At 41.8% G+C, this 17,246-nt stretch overlaps 1 protein-coding gene across 2 annotated transcripts in view; it reads right to left on the bottom strand.

Annotated features, from left to right (window-relative positions):
• lrp8 (low density lipoprotein receptor-related protein 8, apolipoprotein e receptor) overlaps positions 1-17,246 on the bottom strand; it is a 172,102-nt gene that overhangs the window by 42,445 nt on the left and 112,411 nt on the right. For both annotated transcript variants that reach the window (XM_087170474.1, XM_087170473.1), the window contains exons 5-8: positions 8,690-9,064; positions 5,140-5,262; positions 3,123-3,245; positions 380-499 (exon numbers count right to left, since the gene is read on the bottom strand). In XM_087170474.1, the coding sequence (XP_087026600.1) occupies positions 380-499; positions 3,123-3,245; positions 5,140-5,262; positions 8,690-9,064 (741 nt within the window). The remainder of the gene's footprint in view (positions 1-379; positions 500-3,122; positions 3,246-5,139; positions 5,263-8,689; positions 9,065-17,246) is intronic.

Raw genomic sequence — 17,246 nt, 5'->3', positions numbered from 1 at the left:
CCCACAATCTGGACCTGACAACCACGTTATAAAGACAGGACTTGTGAGAGTGGTTGTTGGTCAATTAATAGCTCCAACTTAAAACTAACCTAAATACAGGAAGTCTAACGTCACATTTCAATTTCTGTAGGTAATAAATAAAGAAGGCACAATATGTAAACAAAACTGCTTTACAGTGGATGGAGGAAAAAAAACTGTTTCATTCTGTGTTAAGGTAGGCCAAACTCAAGTCTTGTCAAACCGTTCTTTTAACCAGAATCGGGCCAAAAATAAGGCTGATAGCTGCATGAAATCCAGATCTCTCATAGAACACTTCAAAGCAAAGGCAAAAAAAGGCTCGAGCAGGTAGTTTTGTCGCATAACTTTTTTTTTTCTTTACCTCCGCAAGACTTTTTGTCCAGGAGTTTGTAGCCAGAGGGACAGTCACACTCATAACCAATTCTCCGGTCCCTGCAGATGTGAGAGCACCCGCCATTGTTGTCGGCACACTCATTGAGGCCTGCAGAGAGAGAGTGGGCCAGTAGGAGGAAGGACGGAGGGATGGTCAGGGAAAGGAGGGGAGTTATGGAGGCAAAGAAAGAGGAGTTGAATATTGATGAATTTACTCCAGCAGGCTTTTGGACAGAACAATACAACCTGCATAAGACACAAAGATAGAGAAAGACAAAAAAACACAAAACATGGTTATAAGTGTGTGTGTGTGTGTGTGTGTGTGTGTGTGTGTGTGTGTGTGTGTGTGCGCATTGTTTTAATCATCCTGCCAGTTAAGGGAATGTTGTCCTGTCAGCTCTGTCTGTACACATCAAAGTACCACTGAAAAAGAAACAACAATGAGCTTAAAAGTGGTAGAAAGCGAGAGACAGGAGTATGTGTGTGTGTGTGTGTGTGTGTGTGTGTTCATGGCCCACAGGCACAGTGTTAGCCAAACGCACCTGGAACCAATCCATTCTCCAACAGGGAGCTTGGCCATGTGCACCAGGTGCCACTCCACCATGATGCCTATTGTTGCACAAGCAGACGCTCTCCTTCATCCTCTCACCCCCCCCCCCCCCCCCCCCATTTCCTGCCCGTTTTGTTTTTAGCAGATCCTCTATCTCTGAGTCTTCATTCCTCTCTTGTGTCCTTTCCCTTTTGTATCAGTTTCTGCACCTCCATTTGTCCTTTTGTCTTTCAGCGACCCTCCTGGGAGTGGAGAGGGATCGCTGCCGAAAGCTAAAGCTGGTACTTCATTACCAGTTTACATTAAAGATTTAAGCTTCAAGGCTACAGGTAGCGCTGTGAAACAGTGAGACTATGAGAGAGAGGGAGAGACAAAGAGAGTGAGAGAGAGAGAGAGAGAAAGAGAGAAGATAAAGAGCAAGAATAGAAATTGAGAGAGACTGACAGGGAGAGGAAGAGGGAAGGAATGACTGAGAAATTAGCATGACATTTAACTAAAATGAAGGCTTAGTTTATTCCATCAAATAATAACAAATCAACTCAGTGACAACTTAATATGAAGTAAAGTATTTCGCTACAGAACACATTATAGGGCAAAATTATGTGGACACTCAAGTCTGCATCTGTATGGTGTTGGTGTGGGTCGTTTTCTGCGGTCAAAGTGGACGTCACCAATATGGGTCAAACTCTAGAAATGATGGATACCACACTTCTCACAATGCATCATAACACTGCAGTGTCTTTCATTTGACCCTTCTTGCCTGTTCAACACCTTTCAAGCTTTATGTCCTCAGTTTGTGAAGCAGAAAAAAAACTTCTGTCATGTTGACCCTTGTGTACAAAAAAAAAACCTCATAACATCACTGGATTACTATTTCCACAGGCTGAGTAGTACCCCCCCCCCCCCAATTTTGATGAGGTGTGAAAGGGAAATCCTGGCATTACAGCATAAATGAAATTTTAGATGATTCCAACTTCCTGTCCACAGTTTGGGGAAGATCCTGTCCTTTCTCATCCCAACAAAACACACAAAGCAAAGACACAAAGAAACTGTATTCAGAGTTCGGACTGGAAAACTTGGCAGGCCGAGATCTTTAGACACTGACTACAAGCCAGGCTTTATCGCCTGACATTGCTGCTCACAGCCTCCCTAACGCTCTTGTGGATGAATAGGAGCAGTTCCCGATAGCAAGGTTCCAAAATGGTGTAAAGAGCTTTGCCAAAAGAAAGGAGGCTGTTGCAGCGGGATATTAATGCCCATGGCTTTGGAATAACACACTCAACAATCATATGGATGTAATGCTCAAGTGTCGATATATTTTTGACCTCATAGTGTTATTTCACTCCTCAGGATTTTTTTTCCCCATCTCCTGTTGACTCATTCATAAATTCCTTTTTAGCCATTTTCCATTGCTCTGGCCTGGCCTTTGTTCATGAACTGTCACCTTCTGTAGGTGGTGGATAATAGTAGTTGTCAGTTGCGACTAAAAGACAGAGGAGGCGCAGGTTTGCCTCTGGACACACAGAAAATCATGTTCAACATTAATGATATGGTTCCAGGGCAATCTCATTATCGTGTGTATCCATCTGCCTCAAGATCAGAGGGAGCTGAAAGGGCAGCACGCTCACATGCCTTTCCAGAGCAGTCTCCTTGAGTAGTCTCAGAGACTTCTACTTGTACGTGCACTTGAGTGAAATTTCACTGATACATCACAAGTTGCTTCAATTGCAATTAATGAGCTACATTTACTTGATAGATTTCATTAACAGGTATGTTTCTCTCAACTGCTTCACTCTGTTTGCAACTGGATTGCTGTGAAGTCCCTGACTGAACCTCGCTAAGTGGTAATTATCTACGGTGTGTGTGCAATCTGTGTGGCTCCTTATGGGTAATGTAGTCCGGTCACGATTTCCTGGCTAAGATCACACTTCAGGGCAGAGTCGCCTGGCCCTTTGATCATATCAAGGCAGTTCAGAAACGTCCTGATTTACCCTGCCTTGATCAAATGAAGCTCCTTTTACTAAGAGAAGTGACCACCCACATCAGAAGTGGTCGATGACGCCCGGGAATGAATGTGCGCATCAGTGCTACTACGTATGTATGTCCATGTACCGTGTGCCTGAAGTGGTGAAAGAACTAATGAGTGTGGGTGTTTGTGTGTGTGAGGAAGACATTATCTTACCACACTCCTTCATGGGTTCATCAGACCAGTCCTTGCAGTCTTTCACATTGTCACACACTTTGCTGCTGTCAATACACTCCCCGTTCTTACAGCGGAACTTTCTGGGCCCGTCACACTTTGTAACTGTGATGAAGACACAACATGCAACAAAGTTAAAAATTAGGCTTTCACTTACTTTAACAGCTAAAAATATACAGTGTCCAGTAGCTTTGTTGGGTGTCTTTAAAAAAAAAGAGCGCAGTGAAATGTAATGTTCGAGATGGTTTGTTGAGATTTTAATTGGTGGAGTTTATTGAGGACAATAAACAGAGAAGCCTGAGAAGCCAGAAGGTAAGGAACGGCATTAACATTTTTCCACAGATGTTGCTTTATTGAATGCAAGGTTGGATTGACAGTGGCTCTGAACTGGATGATTTTATGTTGTGGTGAGTGGCAGGATTTGAAACTCTTTTGATTTGACCTCTCTTTTACAGAGATGAAAAGTGAATGAAAAGTGTCCGTTTTCTTTTTAAGCCTGCTGATTTTCTGACTTGTGTGTCTTATTTCGGTGCTTCGTGAAGCACTTCATAACTTGGGTTTTGAAAAGTGCATCATTATTATTATTATTATTATTATCAGGGCCACCAGACAGAGAGAGGCCAAGGGATGTAGTGCCTTGCTCAGGTAGCAAGACAGACTAAAGAGAGATGCACTGAAAGATAGCACTTAGATAGCACCTACTGTTATTTGCTGACATCAAACTTGGAGAGAACAGAACAGGTTTCCGTGCCTGCTGTCCCCCCTGCATTTTTATTTATTACTGAACATTGCAACAGCATAAATTTGAAAGGATGGAAAATTATTTACCTTATCATTTAGCTAATTCATCAATAAATGTCCCTGTTTTGAGAACCTCACTTTCACTGTGACTGAAGCACACATAAACACAGCTGTACAACCCACAGCATCTTCTAGCTGCTTGGCTGTTTTTTAATGTTGGTTTTTTCACTCACAGAAAAATTTGACCACATGCACAGGTGCATGCACACGTAGTGTACTGTGCCCTTTTTGGAAAAAAAGAAAAAATCAATGTCAGTTTCACAGCTGCACTTCAGAACACTGGCTTCAAGATAAAGTTCACTGCCAGTCACAGCATCTGACGATGACCTTGAGCTTTTCTGTGTCCCACAGTATGTAAAGTCAAGGTGCAAGTATTTTAGGGGAGAATATGTACGTATCATATCAAATGTAACTCACAATACAGCTGATAGTATAAAGCAATAAAAAGAAAATGAAGGTGCAGGCTTCACACACAATTTATGCATAACAGGATTTGAACTAAAGGGGAGCAAGTGGCAACTGAGCTCCCCTGAAAGCAATAAAAATTTCAATATGGCAGATGAGGGGGCACATACTAGAGCAGAGGTGATATTCACCGTCTATTAATGCATATTGCAGCTTAACTGATGTAGATTTGTGTGCTACAGTCGTGTGAACACTATATGCAGTTTGTGGTTGAGTTAAGAAAAAGAAAACAAAGAAAACTGCGAAAACTTCTTGTATGCATCAAAGGAGATTCAAAATCTTATCACTTTAACACTCTTTAAACACTTTGACATTGTGGTTTCCTACACTCCCATTCCTCTGTCTTTCTTACTCATTTCAAAATGTATATCTTTAAACAGTTTCTCATGGGGAAGGATCAACTGGTGCAGCCAAATGCAGCCATCTGTGCTCTTCTCGACTATATCCCCTGTGAATGTGCTAAAAGTATTAAAGTCGACAATTTTTAGGGTAAATCAAGTATAACAAAACACACACAAAAAAAAAAGGAATGCATTTAGCTGAGGATTTGCACACAGACATTAAATTTGTAGGCGGTTGCATCACCAGTTTTCTTAGCATTAGAATATGTAATTTTACTCCAACGTTTGACTACCTGCATAATCTGAGTGATGATGTGTTGCACTGCTGATAATCAGGGAGTTGTTTGCATGTTGCATGGCTGCCTTCTGGTTGGTACTCATCTGATACTTACTGTTGACGCAGCCAGCTTCATCACTGTAGTCTGGACAGTCATGAACTTTATTACACTGTTTGGTGCCGTGGATACAGGAGCCATCACCGCACTGGAACTCATCAGGCCGACATGTAAGTAGGGCTGAGAGACACATATCAGACACGCATATGTTAGAATTAGGTGAGTTGTTACGTTACGATTACAGCAGAAATATGATTTATTGGTCTCATCTATGAGAGGATGTGAACCTGGAGGCTCAGAACACGAATACAGAGCATTTTCAAAAGTACACACTATCACATTCAGCCCATCATTTCTCTTCCTCTTCTGTGTTTCTGAAGATGTACACGTATGAGCACAGTATGCATTTTGTTTCATTCCTCAGGCCAACTCGGAGTGCGTTCCAATCCAAGAGTAATCGGTCATACACAACCCCTACCTGTGCAGAAAAAAGCCCCAGTGGAAATGAAAACCAGGAGGGTATTCATTCACTGTCTGAGGAAAACCCACATGTAGTGACCTACTGAGCACGTACGTATGTGCAAGTGTGTATAGGTTTTATTTTTTTTTTGTGCTTGCTCTAACAGCGGAGGGCAGGTTTATTTAACTCATCCGTCTTTTTAACTGGCTGTTTAATTATTCATGTGTTGTGTTTTGGACTAGCTTTGCCAAGGGAACGAAGGCAGACATGATCAATTGCCGTGGAGGCCACAAAAATGCGTGGCACACAATCACTGTATCAGGAAATATGGCACGAAACACACCAGCCGCACGCACTGTTTCACACCAACGCAGCACACGGTCTTAAATTTAAACATAAGCTGTAGGTGAGCAGACACGTACGGACACATGAAATGACCGACCGTAAATGCATGTGTGCAGCAGGAGGTGTGCACATTTACATGAACAAACAGGGGAGCTGACTCAAGACTTTTGGCGCTCAAAAAGAGAAAATAAATAAATAAACGGAGGCAAACACATGTTAATGCTAAAATCAGCAAAGTGTGGAAGACATAATCCTGTGCCATCACAAAATGTGCTGATTCTTTCAGCCAAATGATTGGGATCTGAGCTCAGCTAATTATGATAAATCCCCGGGATGAATAGTAATAATAATGGATTGCCATCTGCAGAACTGGTGGCAGGAGGAAAAGGAGAGAAGCGACGAGATATACAATTTGACCATTTCTCATTTACATTAACCTCCCGCCACCCCGCTCACAGCATCTCTATGAAATAACAGAAGATTATTGAGACAGATGTTTCAAATAAGATGGGCGATGATACCCAGGGGACGGGTCTGTGGGAATGAGCCGAGCCTGACGGAACAGAAGAGGAGGAGGAGGAGGAGGAGGAGGAGAGAACAAACTGCAGCGATGCAATGATTCTCACATTTCTCATTTACATTAAAATGTTGCACCTCCCTCAGCTGAGCTCCGCTCTCATTTGCATAACACAGACGTCTCAAACTAATACATCTCATTTGACACAAACCAACACCCGCCCACTTGCATTCACACTATGATGAGTGTGCACACAGACCCAATCAAATACATATAGAACATGCAGCTCCTGTCTCATCATATTTGGGAAATAGTGAACAAGGTCATTGAGACAGACGGTTCCACAGACACATGTAGACCAGGCAAGACCACTTGACTTGATGGCACTGTCAGAAATGAGTATGCAATTATGCTCCTGGGTTTGTTCTTCTTTATGTAGGCCTACTCTGCATTATTCATGCTGTGATTCCCACATAAAACCCTTAATCATATCTGGACCTGGAAAACAGAATTTTTTTATCATATCTTGTTTAGTAAGCTAGTTAGCAAACGAAGTGCAGCTTTTCAGAGCAGATTTAAATCGGTAGTGAGGCCAACAAGCTGGGCTACTTGTTTAGCTTAGTATAGCCAAAGCTACACACTAGTTAGGCTGGTCAAATCATAGGGAGGGGTCAATTATTTCAGAAAACCCCTTAATACGAGTTGAAGGATCGGAATAGCCTACCAAGCATATATATATTATTCTTCCAGAGAAGATTAAGTGGAAGTAGGAATATAGATTTAAAGACCGCGAGGGTTTGAGTGACTGAATGCTTCTATATGACTGTGAAGCTTATTTGTGTATCGCTTTTAACCTTGTTGACACATTATATTCAAATCAAAGCCAATCCCATCAAACAGTGCATACCTACATATGTATTTGGATCTCAAAGACAATAAATAATAATGACCTACTGGCCTTTTGAAAATGTGTCTGGAGTACAAAAATCATTGCCATGGAGAGATGAGAGGGTTTTAGAGAGTATTATTATACAGTATGTGCAGTGGTCAATATATGCAAACAGCTGCTTGTGCCCTGGTATGTATGGTTATTCCATTTTAGAGTTACAGAAGACTGGAGTGTTTTTGAGTGTTGTACCAACCCTCCATGACTGTGATTATTTCAGCTCCAGCATGTGCACGCGCATGAAATTCTGCATATCTGTGACTGTACGTGTAAGCACAGATGTTTCCTTTATGTATGTCTGTTAAAGCCTTGTGAAAGCGTAAGTGTGTGTGTGTCTATGTGTGTGTGTTTGATGTGTGGCAGCACAGTGTGCTTGTATCATGTCATATGTGTGAGGCTGCTGTCATCTCCCTGAGTGGTGTGTGGGAGTGTGAAAAGGAGACCAGATGGGGGTCTCGCTTGATGAAGGACCTTCACCTCCCACACGTGCACGCACACACACGCACAGATACACTCATGCAAACAAACACATACGGTCAAATGCGCACTAAGAGGTTCTCCTTCTGCTTCTGCAGATCACATGGTTGCATGGCAACACACTCCATGGATCATCATGATAAAGTTTGCATTGATCTTCCTTCAATCATTTGGTGGCACAACAAGATTTGTCACATAGTCTTTGTTCAGAATACACAGCATGTCAGCCTTTGAAGTAGAGTCTTTCAGTAGTGGGGAGCCACACACATTGTTCCACAACAAAACATGCATTACTGTGGTTATCCATTAATCGGCTTCATTAAAGGCTGAAGCTGGTATTAACTTTTTATTACTACAGCACCAGCCAACAATGAACATAACAAGTACTGCTCATGGCCTTTGTGCTATAGAACCGATAAATTACATAAAAGAACCGTAACATTGCAATTGGAAGACATATTCCTTCATTACAATGAACACTATAAATGTAATTTATTGTGAATTATAGGTGTAATTTATAATTATTTTTCTCAGTTAATCAAACCAGTGAAGCTGCATCTGTGAGCATGTGCAGTGACGTCACGGCCGCTCTCGGGAGACTGAAAATCATCAAGTAGTTTCAGAGTAACTACACTGGCTATGTTCATTTTAATTAAGGAATATGTCAATGGTACGACTCTTTTATGGATTTTAAAAGTCATTCTGAACAACACTGGAGTTTTATGGCACTGGGGAAATGGTGTATTACGCTGTGTTAACACAGAGAATTCTTAGTTGTATAACAGTAGGACTTATTTGGGCTCTTGGGTCTTTTTCACTTATGCACTCATTCGCTCACTTATTATTCACCCAGTTGACTTACGACAGTTTGCTTCATCAGATTTATCCTTGCAGTCTGCGTCTCCATCACACTTCCAGTTCATGTGGACACACTCCCCGCTCCCACACTGGAACTCGCCCACCGGGCAGCGAGGTTTCTGGGGCTCCGTCCTTCGGCTGCAGCGCTCCATGGACTCGTCCGACTTGTCCTTGCAGTCCGGGTCGCCGTCACAGCTCCACAGGGCAGGGATGCACTCGGAGTCATTGCAACGGAACTCATGCTGACCGCAGGTGGGAGCAGAGCACTTCTCCTCATCGCTGGCGTCCCCGCAGTCGTCATCGCCATCGCACACAAAGATCGGCGCCAAACACTTCCCGTTACGGCACTGGAAATCTTTGGAGGGGCAGGCCTTGGCATCTGCAGAAGGTGGATGAGAAATAGAGGATGTTTACATGTTTCTTTCATTTTGATTATCATTATTTATCAACTATTGTATGTCTTTTATATAAACTACTACTGTATATAAATATGATTGCTCTTTTGCTAATAGAGTGAAACTAAAGTCAACTGTCAAATAAAGTATACATCCTCTTAAAGTTAACGTTGGTGCATGTGGGAGAAGATGAGAGAAAAATATGAGTTAGAGAACAGATATAGTTAACTTATCACCACATATATTCAAGCTCCTTGGGGGAGCAGGAATATATGGAGTAATATATCTTCCACCTCTCCTCTGGAGGAGGAATGAAAGACATTGCTGGTGTTAAAATTTAGAGTTAATGAGCAGAGGGCAATTCCAGATATTCCTCATTTGCTCTTGGGTTTTTGGTGTCTGGCGAGAGTAACAGAAAAAGTTTGTTCTAAAGTCAAACTGGTTACGGTGCTTGGAGCGAAGGGGCACGCCTTTAAAGTACAAATTCCTTGGAAGTGTGGCAGAGCAATGGGTAGCAGGTGGAGGAAGAAAAGAGGATACGCAGTGGCTGTTAAAGAGATAGGAAAAAAACAACAACAACAACAAAAAAAAAACACAGGTACACGTGCCTCATGGGGAAAGCATATATTATGAATTATTCAAGAAAAATGAACATCATCTCAACTGCAATCACAAAATCTCAACCCTTTAACCAATAAGTGCGACTGCTATTACATTAAAAACACAGCGGATAAACATGATGCTGACCATATTTAGCACACAGAGCACACACTCGAGAGCATATGTGCAGCAGAAGTCCAGTGTGTCGAAACGGGTGTATAATGAGCAGCGTGGGGGGACAGCTGCATGTGCCTGCCGCAGTGCAGAACCCCCCCCCCCCCCCCCCAAAAAAAAAGAAAGATAATCCAGGAGTGTTTGTGTGTGTGTTTGTGAATATTTGTGTCAGAATACCTGTGGAGACTGTGTATATTTGTCTGTGCAAGTGTTTATTTAATCTTCCGCAGTAGCTCAAGGCTTCTGACGGCAAAGAAATTATCACAAAAAAGTATGATAAATACATTTTATGTTTTGCATGTGTGAGGGTTTATGTATGTGTGTTTGTGTTTTACTGCCAAACAGCATGTTTCCTCTTCACCGTATCCCAGCAGCGACATTATCCAATTCTAGCCATGTTGGACAAATCAATTTAAATCATGTATTCTGCTAAAAAAAAACCACTTGTCCTTTGATGTAACTCTCTTCTCTGGGCGACAGATATAACCACTCTCCCCTCTCTCTCTCTCTCTCTCTCTCTCTCTCTCTCTTACCTACCCACACAGAACGCTAAAGGGACTCATTATGATAATAGGCTATTGGATTCCCTGCTAGCTATTACTGCTAGCATGCTAATCATCCCCACTCAGATCTAAGTAATTTAATTAACATGAGCACATAAACAACATCAGCAGCATCCCGGCAGAAGCTCAGGTGGTTTGGGGGTCACGTAAGGTGTTTGTGCAAACAAACACTTCGGCAAATAAAGTGATTAATTGAAAAAAAAAAAAATTTACAAACCTACAAACAAGAGGCATTTTTCTTATGAAAATTATACACATATTTTGCATCATCCCAGAGGGTAATAATGTGTTGCTACTCCGACTAAACACCTTTGTTTTTATGCTTTAAAGACTTTTTCATCAAAGCAGAAAGCTTGGTCAGTTTGCTATCAACAGCAAGGCCGGGATAAGCAGCTTGTTAGTCTGGTTCCCATTGGAATACTGAGCTACAGCTATAGCTTCATTTTCACTACAGGAACAAGGCAGGTGGTTTGCAGTTCATCAAATTTGTGTCTTGTCGATAAAAACAACTTTGGCTTGAGTTTGAAATTCACAGGAGCACAGGCCGCATTAAACACACCCTCCCACAACATCCTGTAAGAGTAACACGAGGTTAGGGAGGGCATCTCTTCTAGGTTTTCCCCCATCTTCAGTTACTTCGTTTGTTTCTGACCTGAGTAATATGGAGTAATATGAAGCAATATACACAGTATATACATAGGAAACTGCTTTTTCAACCATAGTTGTGGAACACTTTGTATGTATAGTAATGTTAATGTTTTGGCATTTCAGAATTATCATTTGATCATTGGCATTATTCATTAACTGAGACGTTTTTAAAGTAGATTTATCAAAATAGGGTCTTTCATAAATTTAAAATGGCACATCACTGTGTCTTCAATTACTGGTAAAATGTTGTTAAAATTGCATTTTTTTTTCGCAAATTAGTGGCATGAGTGTTCAGCTTATATCTCAGATCACTGGCGTTGTCGGTGCTAATGTCCATATTTCCCATAACTAAAAGAGAAGAAAAGAACTTCCCGATGGTCTCATGGAAGATCTCCGATTCTGTCAGCACTGAAACATCACCACATACTGTATAACATAGTGGAATTTTCACACTTTCCAGGGAGAACTTCCAGAGCACAGGGGCATGTCATTCGTATGTTACTTCAGTTCCCTTCATCCCGTCACCTGGCTACGTCAACGCTGACACAAGCCAAGACTCAGGCGCTGAAGACGGCCTTTCAGTTAACTCAGACCAAAACCAATCCTCAGAAACAGAAAAGGGGGGAGATTGGACGGGGGACAGGTGCTCAGGGAGGCACGTAGGCTGGTAGATTCATTGATAGATGTGAGATGTCCTTTCCAATCTAAAGGGACCCATCCCCACAACAGCAGGCAAGCAGATATAATAGCAGATAAAGGCAGAGAGGATAGATGGTCGGATGTGAGGGGAAGCAGACTAGATTCAATGGGAGTCAACAGACTTAGCAATAGTAACCATTTGTTACAATAAAATTCAAAATAAAACAATGAATGCTATGCATTATTGATAATGGAAGTCTCAAAAATCCTGTCTGATCAACAAATAACAGAGATTTACCCTCTGTAGGATTTATTAGAGGAAAGTTTTAAAAAATGAGACTTGAAAGGAATCAGATTGTGTTGTGGGAGACTCTTGACAGTTAATTAACCACATCTGTCCAATAGATTATTCTACCAATTACAATTTTAAATAGGTAATCAGTAATCTGTAACTGATTACATCTTGACAATAACCTTCCCCACCTGCAGGTGAATGCGTTTAACTCGGGGTCAAAGCTTTCTATCCATCCATCCCCAGACCCTTCACTGGACAGTTAATAGATGGAGCAGGGAGATAGGGCACAGCTCATTGACCTTGATCTGAAGGAGAATTGAACTCTCTCCCAGCATGCACTAGTCTATAGCAAGCATCTATGTATACACACACACACACACACACACACACAAATACACACACACATGCACAGAAAAGATATGTAATCTCTACTTAAACTCAGTAAACAGGCACACGCTTACAGGTGGACATGCTCAGATACGCATCCAAACACAAGTAATGTGAAAACACTGGATACATACATACATACACACACCTGACTTCAACCTTTGTCTGTGAGCCACTGGGTTTAATGTTTCTGGAGCGTGGAATCCAATCAGACTCTGGTCTCACATGTCAGCCACTGAGCCATGATGTGGGAGCATGTATACGTGTGCACAAGCACACACACGCACGCCTGCACGCCCACACGCCCGCACGCCCGCACACACACACACACACACACACACACACACACACACACACACACACACACACACACACACACTAGCCCACATACGTACACCTGCCTACAAACCTCAGTTCACCAGGTGCTCTCTCGGAAAAGCAAGCTGAGGATCACAGATCAACTCCAACCACCAGAAATGGAAATAAAATATCAACTTCACAGCACTGTGTAAAGTGCTGCATTTAGACAAGAAGAGAAGCACGCTCACTCTACAATCAGCTGAAAACAGACAGCAGCACCTCAAGGCATTTTGGTGGAGACTAGGCCTAATGGGCCGTACAGTAGACAAGCAGCATGTTCATCTACTCGATGGAATATCAATATGTACGCCTTATATTTCACACGAGAGCATCAATAAAAACCAAATCCGCAGTGAGTCAAGCATGCCTTGTACTGTCAGATACACAAGGGTAATCACAAACAAATCACCATCTATATTCATGAGAATTGATGAAAGAAAAAAAAAAATCCAAAAGAAGAGGAAAAAATTATGTTCAATTATTCAATATTTATCATAATGCCCAAACCCAAACCATATCCTGCACTTCAGTGCGTGTTTTCATCAGGGCGGTGGAGTATGAGTACCCAGTGCTTCAAAAAAAAAATTTCACGTGGACTGAGGAGTTTCCACACTAGTTATGCTGGGTAAAGGGTAACTTGAGACTGGTCTTGTTGCATGACCTGTCACTTTGCCCACTCCATCCTCCACTGAAACCCTAACCTAATAAAACAGGATCGCCATACACAAAAACTAAGGCAAAATGTCATGTACTCGGCAAAAAAAATATACGCTGTTTTATCTGAAAGAGCTAAATGTCATTTTCAGCAAAAATGCTCCTGTAGCATCAAGCACAAAGAGGGACTGCAGCAGAGGACATATACATATACACCCTATTTGTGCGAATTATTGTTACTTTCTGTCAGTTTGCTCACAGTTTACATGCGCAGTGACAAGTGATGAATTGAAACTAATGGTGCAATGCAATGTTTCCTAAACAGCAAGTGAGCTCTCCCTCCAGGTCTCACCAAGACGGCTGACCCACATTCACCACCACCAATGTTTGAGACGAAGTAAAGTATTCAAGGTAAAATCAGTGTGCAATTACTTGATAACGCCTCTTTTTACAGCCACCGACCAACAAAATTACAGGTTGTCAATTTTTAAAGCACTGCTGAATGAAATGAAAACCCTGACTTAATAAATTCACAAATTTCACATCATTTTCTTGCACTCCACATCTCCACAGCGCTCAGACACATCTACATGTATTGAGTCAATGTTTTTAGTACAGTTACCTAATGTAGCATTTGCTATGTATCAGGCACCATTACCCTTGATACCATTAAAGCAGCAAACCGTCAACACAAGAAAAGTGCCAGAGGCGTTGGCATCCCTGCATCTGTACCAATATGGTTGTGTGTTGTACAGGTCTAGAAATGTTAATGTGTCCCGTAGTCGAGGTTGTAACACTGAGGAGTTGTGTGGGAGAAAGAGGGGGAGGACAAGAGGGAGGAGAGGTAGTTTTAGATTATGCTTTTGATGCAACACATACTGCAGGAGAGCCAGAGGGCCCCCTGCATGACTGTGAGTGTGTGTGTGTGTGTGTGTGTGTGTGTGTGTGTGTGTGTGTATAGACAGATGCAGACAAGTTGACATGTAGTCCCTCTCCAGGGCTCTCACAAAGTGTTTATCAGTGCTTTGGCTGCATTAGACCTTTGAAGCATTGACGCGAGAGGATAGACGCACGCACACACAGACACACACGCACACACACACACACACACACACTTGTGACCACCAGACAGACGGGCCCTGGGCCCTCAGTTCTGTGACTCGCTGTAACATAAAAGTGATCCTCTTTTCCTAATGGAATAGACAGATAGACAGTGAGGAGAGATGAAATTCAAAATAGATTCATCACTGACTGACAAACAGAAGGCAGCTTGAGAAAAAATTCACTTTCCAACAGCCTGTCCAAATGGGGTTTACCAGGCACAGAGCCGACGGTACACGTTTGGTGCATTGGTGGGAATCTAACATGTCAGTCATCTCTTTAGGTTGGAAGATATGAAAAAGGCATAGGCCTAAGATGGTGCTACTGAAGACACAGTGCTTGTATTGCATTTTGCCATACAGTGAACATTTACTACAAGCACAAATGTGTAATACTAGCAACTCATTTCACTTTAATAACATTACTCAGGATTTTCCTCAACGAAATCTGTTAAACCGTCTTAATGGAACAAAGTCAAACCAATGCCTGCTGATGCAGCGAACAACTCATTTTCTCTGTTTGTGATTAGTTTGAACTTGGTTTTCAATAAAGTTCACTCTAGCCAGAAGTGCAGAAAAGAGTAAGGAGTAAGGAAAAGAAGATGCAGGAGTAAATGTAGCTGTAGCGATGGAAGGTGAGCTATAATGTGGTTTTGGATTTGCAATTACCTGAATAATAATCTTCGATCACATTTTGTTCAGAGAAATCCAGGTAAAAAGCAAGTGTCTCATCTTCTATTTCTATTTCTTCTATTTCCCAGAAAAAGCTATCTACAGTCTATCTGAATGAGGCTTACCACTTTTTAGGCCTGAAATTTTACATATTAAAATCCGCACATATCAATGGAAATAATTTGCATCAGTGAATTGGTCAAACCCCAACCTCGAGCACATGTGTGTCAGCAGAACTACAGCAACTGCATTATTAGAAACAATAAACTGATAAAACTAAATCACAAAGAATATTGGCTTTAACTTCACTTCCACTTCAATCTTCCAAATAGAGTCTTTCTACCAACTATGCTGGTTAGACTGTCTTTGCTCAGAGTAAAAACATGTCAAACTAACTGTGAAATGCCACTGACAATAAAACCTTGATGTAGTGTGGCAGTGGAGCCTGGGGAATCCAAGTGAAATGGCAGCTTAGATGAAGGGAAGAATTGCACAAAATTTACAGAGAGACTGAAATTCTCTATGTACCCTGATTGGTATACACCAGGGAAAGACTTTCTCTTAACCACCTTCATGATGAGTGGGGACTATGGGGATTGCGCACACACACACACACACACACACACACACACACACACACACACACACACACACACAGCCCAACAGGGATGGTGTACTGAATAGAACAGGGTATTTCAATAGCTCAATCACTGTGCCATCTGACAGCAGTTAAGACCTGAATATTAACTGCCACACAAGCAATCACAGCGGATTGAATGTCCATGTATGTGTGTGCAGGTGGTGTGTGATGGATGTCCTTGTGTGCCTCTGTGTACATGTAGGCGTGCGTATTGACAGAACGTGCATCGTGGATGCCATTAGTCACAACATTTCATAATTCACAGGATTTAAGCCATTAAATGTAAAATGTGACACGGCCATCACTCCACTCACATGGCTCCACACAGTCTTAAATCTTATCAGTAACCCCTGTCCCCTCTACACACACGCACACACACACACACACACACACACACACACACACACACACACACACACACACACACACACACACACACACGGACACTCTGTACGCCTGTCTGGAAAATAATTGCATTCCCTCAGATAATTGTCAAGTGGTAAAACTATGAATACATCGAAAATAGGCCATTGTCATTAAGTGTGATGATTACATCTCGACAATAAATACACAATCCTGCATTTTACCATGGGTGTTGCATGATAATGACATAATTACCATTTGTTCTTTTTCATGTGCGATCTCTATCCACAGCAAAAACCATGTTTCCTTCACCATATTACAATGTGTCTTAGAACTAACACACTATACTGTGTCTTCACTAGAAACCCATAGTCCCACCCTACCGCCAGGCTGGCTTCTGCTGCAGCGGGTTTGATATCTACAGTATTTAATTGGTCCGTCTTGAAAAAATGATGCAAAAGTTTTCTAAGCTAAAACATTTGATATGCAGTATATCAATATATATGTTTAAACTACAGGTTTAAACTTTGCTGAAAAATTGCAGCGAACTATCAAAGTCTAATGAGAGTTGTTGTTGACCCAGTAATTGTTGTATCTGTTAAAATGACAAGGTGGTCACTGTAACTTGGCTAGTACATGAGGTATGCTAGCTAGTTGCTAATCATTACTAGCTTGTTAGCAAGTACTAACTTTAGTAGCTAGTAGCCATAGGTAACAAAGACAAAACCTTTTGAAAAATCTTTTCAAAGAGACTAATGAAAAAGATGGTATAAAGATACATTGTTGGACAAGGCTTTGAGAACAGTCACTTGTCTGAAGTGCGGTGGGTCTTGGGCTGTCTATAGATTAATACTACTAGTCAGGAAAGCAGCAACAGATCCTCCCTCTGTGACTGTTCCTTGTTAGGAGCAAAGTTGTGATTTCACAAGTATGCTTCTCCGTCATCTGCATGTGATATTGAATGTGTGTGAGTGTGTGAGTGTGCGTAGTATGCAGGAGAAAGGACGAGGTTGGGGGTGAAAGAGAAATGAGCAATGTCCTTAAAGCTATTGAAGAAAACGGTCTGCATGA

This window comes from Seriola lalandi, unplaced genomic scaffold (assembly GCF_002814215.2).
Source record: "Seriola lalandi dorsalis isolate HSWRI2012SDOR001 ecotype SW California unplaced genomic scaffold, Sedor1 jcf7180002054949, whole genome shotgun sequence".
NCBI classification, from domain to species: Eukaryota; Metazoa; Chordata; class Actinopteri; order Carangiformes; family Carangidae; genus Seriola; species Seriola lalandi.
Note: the sequence above shows the minus strand (reverse complement) of the source record. Positions and strands in the feature narration are given on the sequence as shown.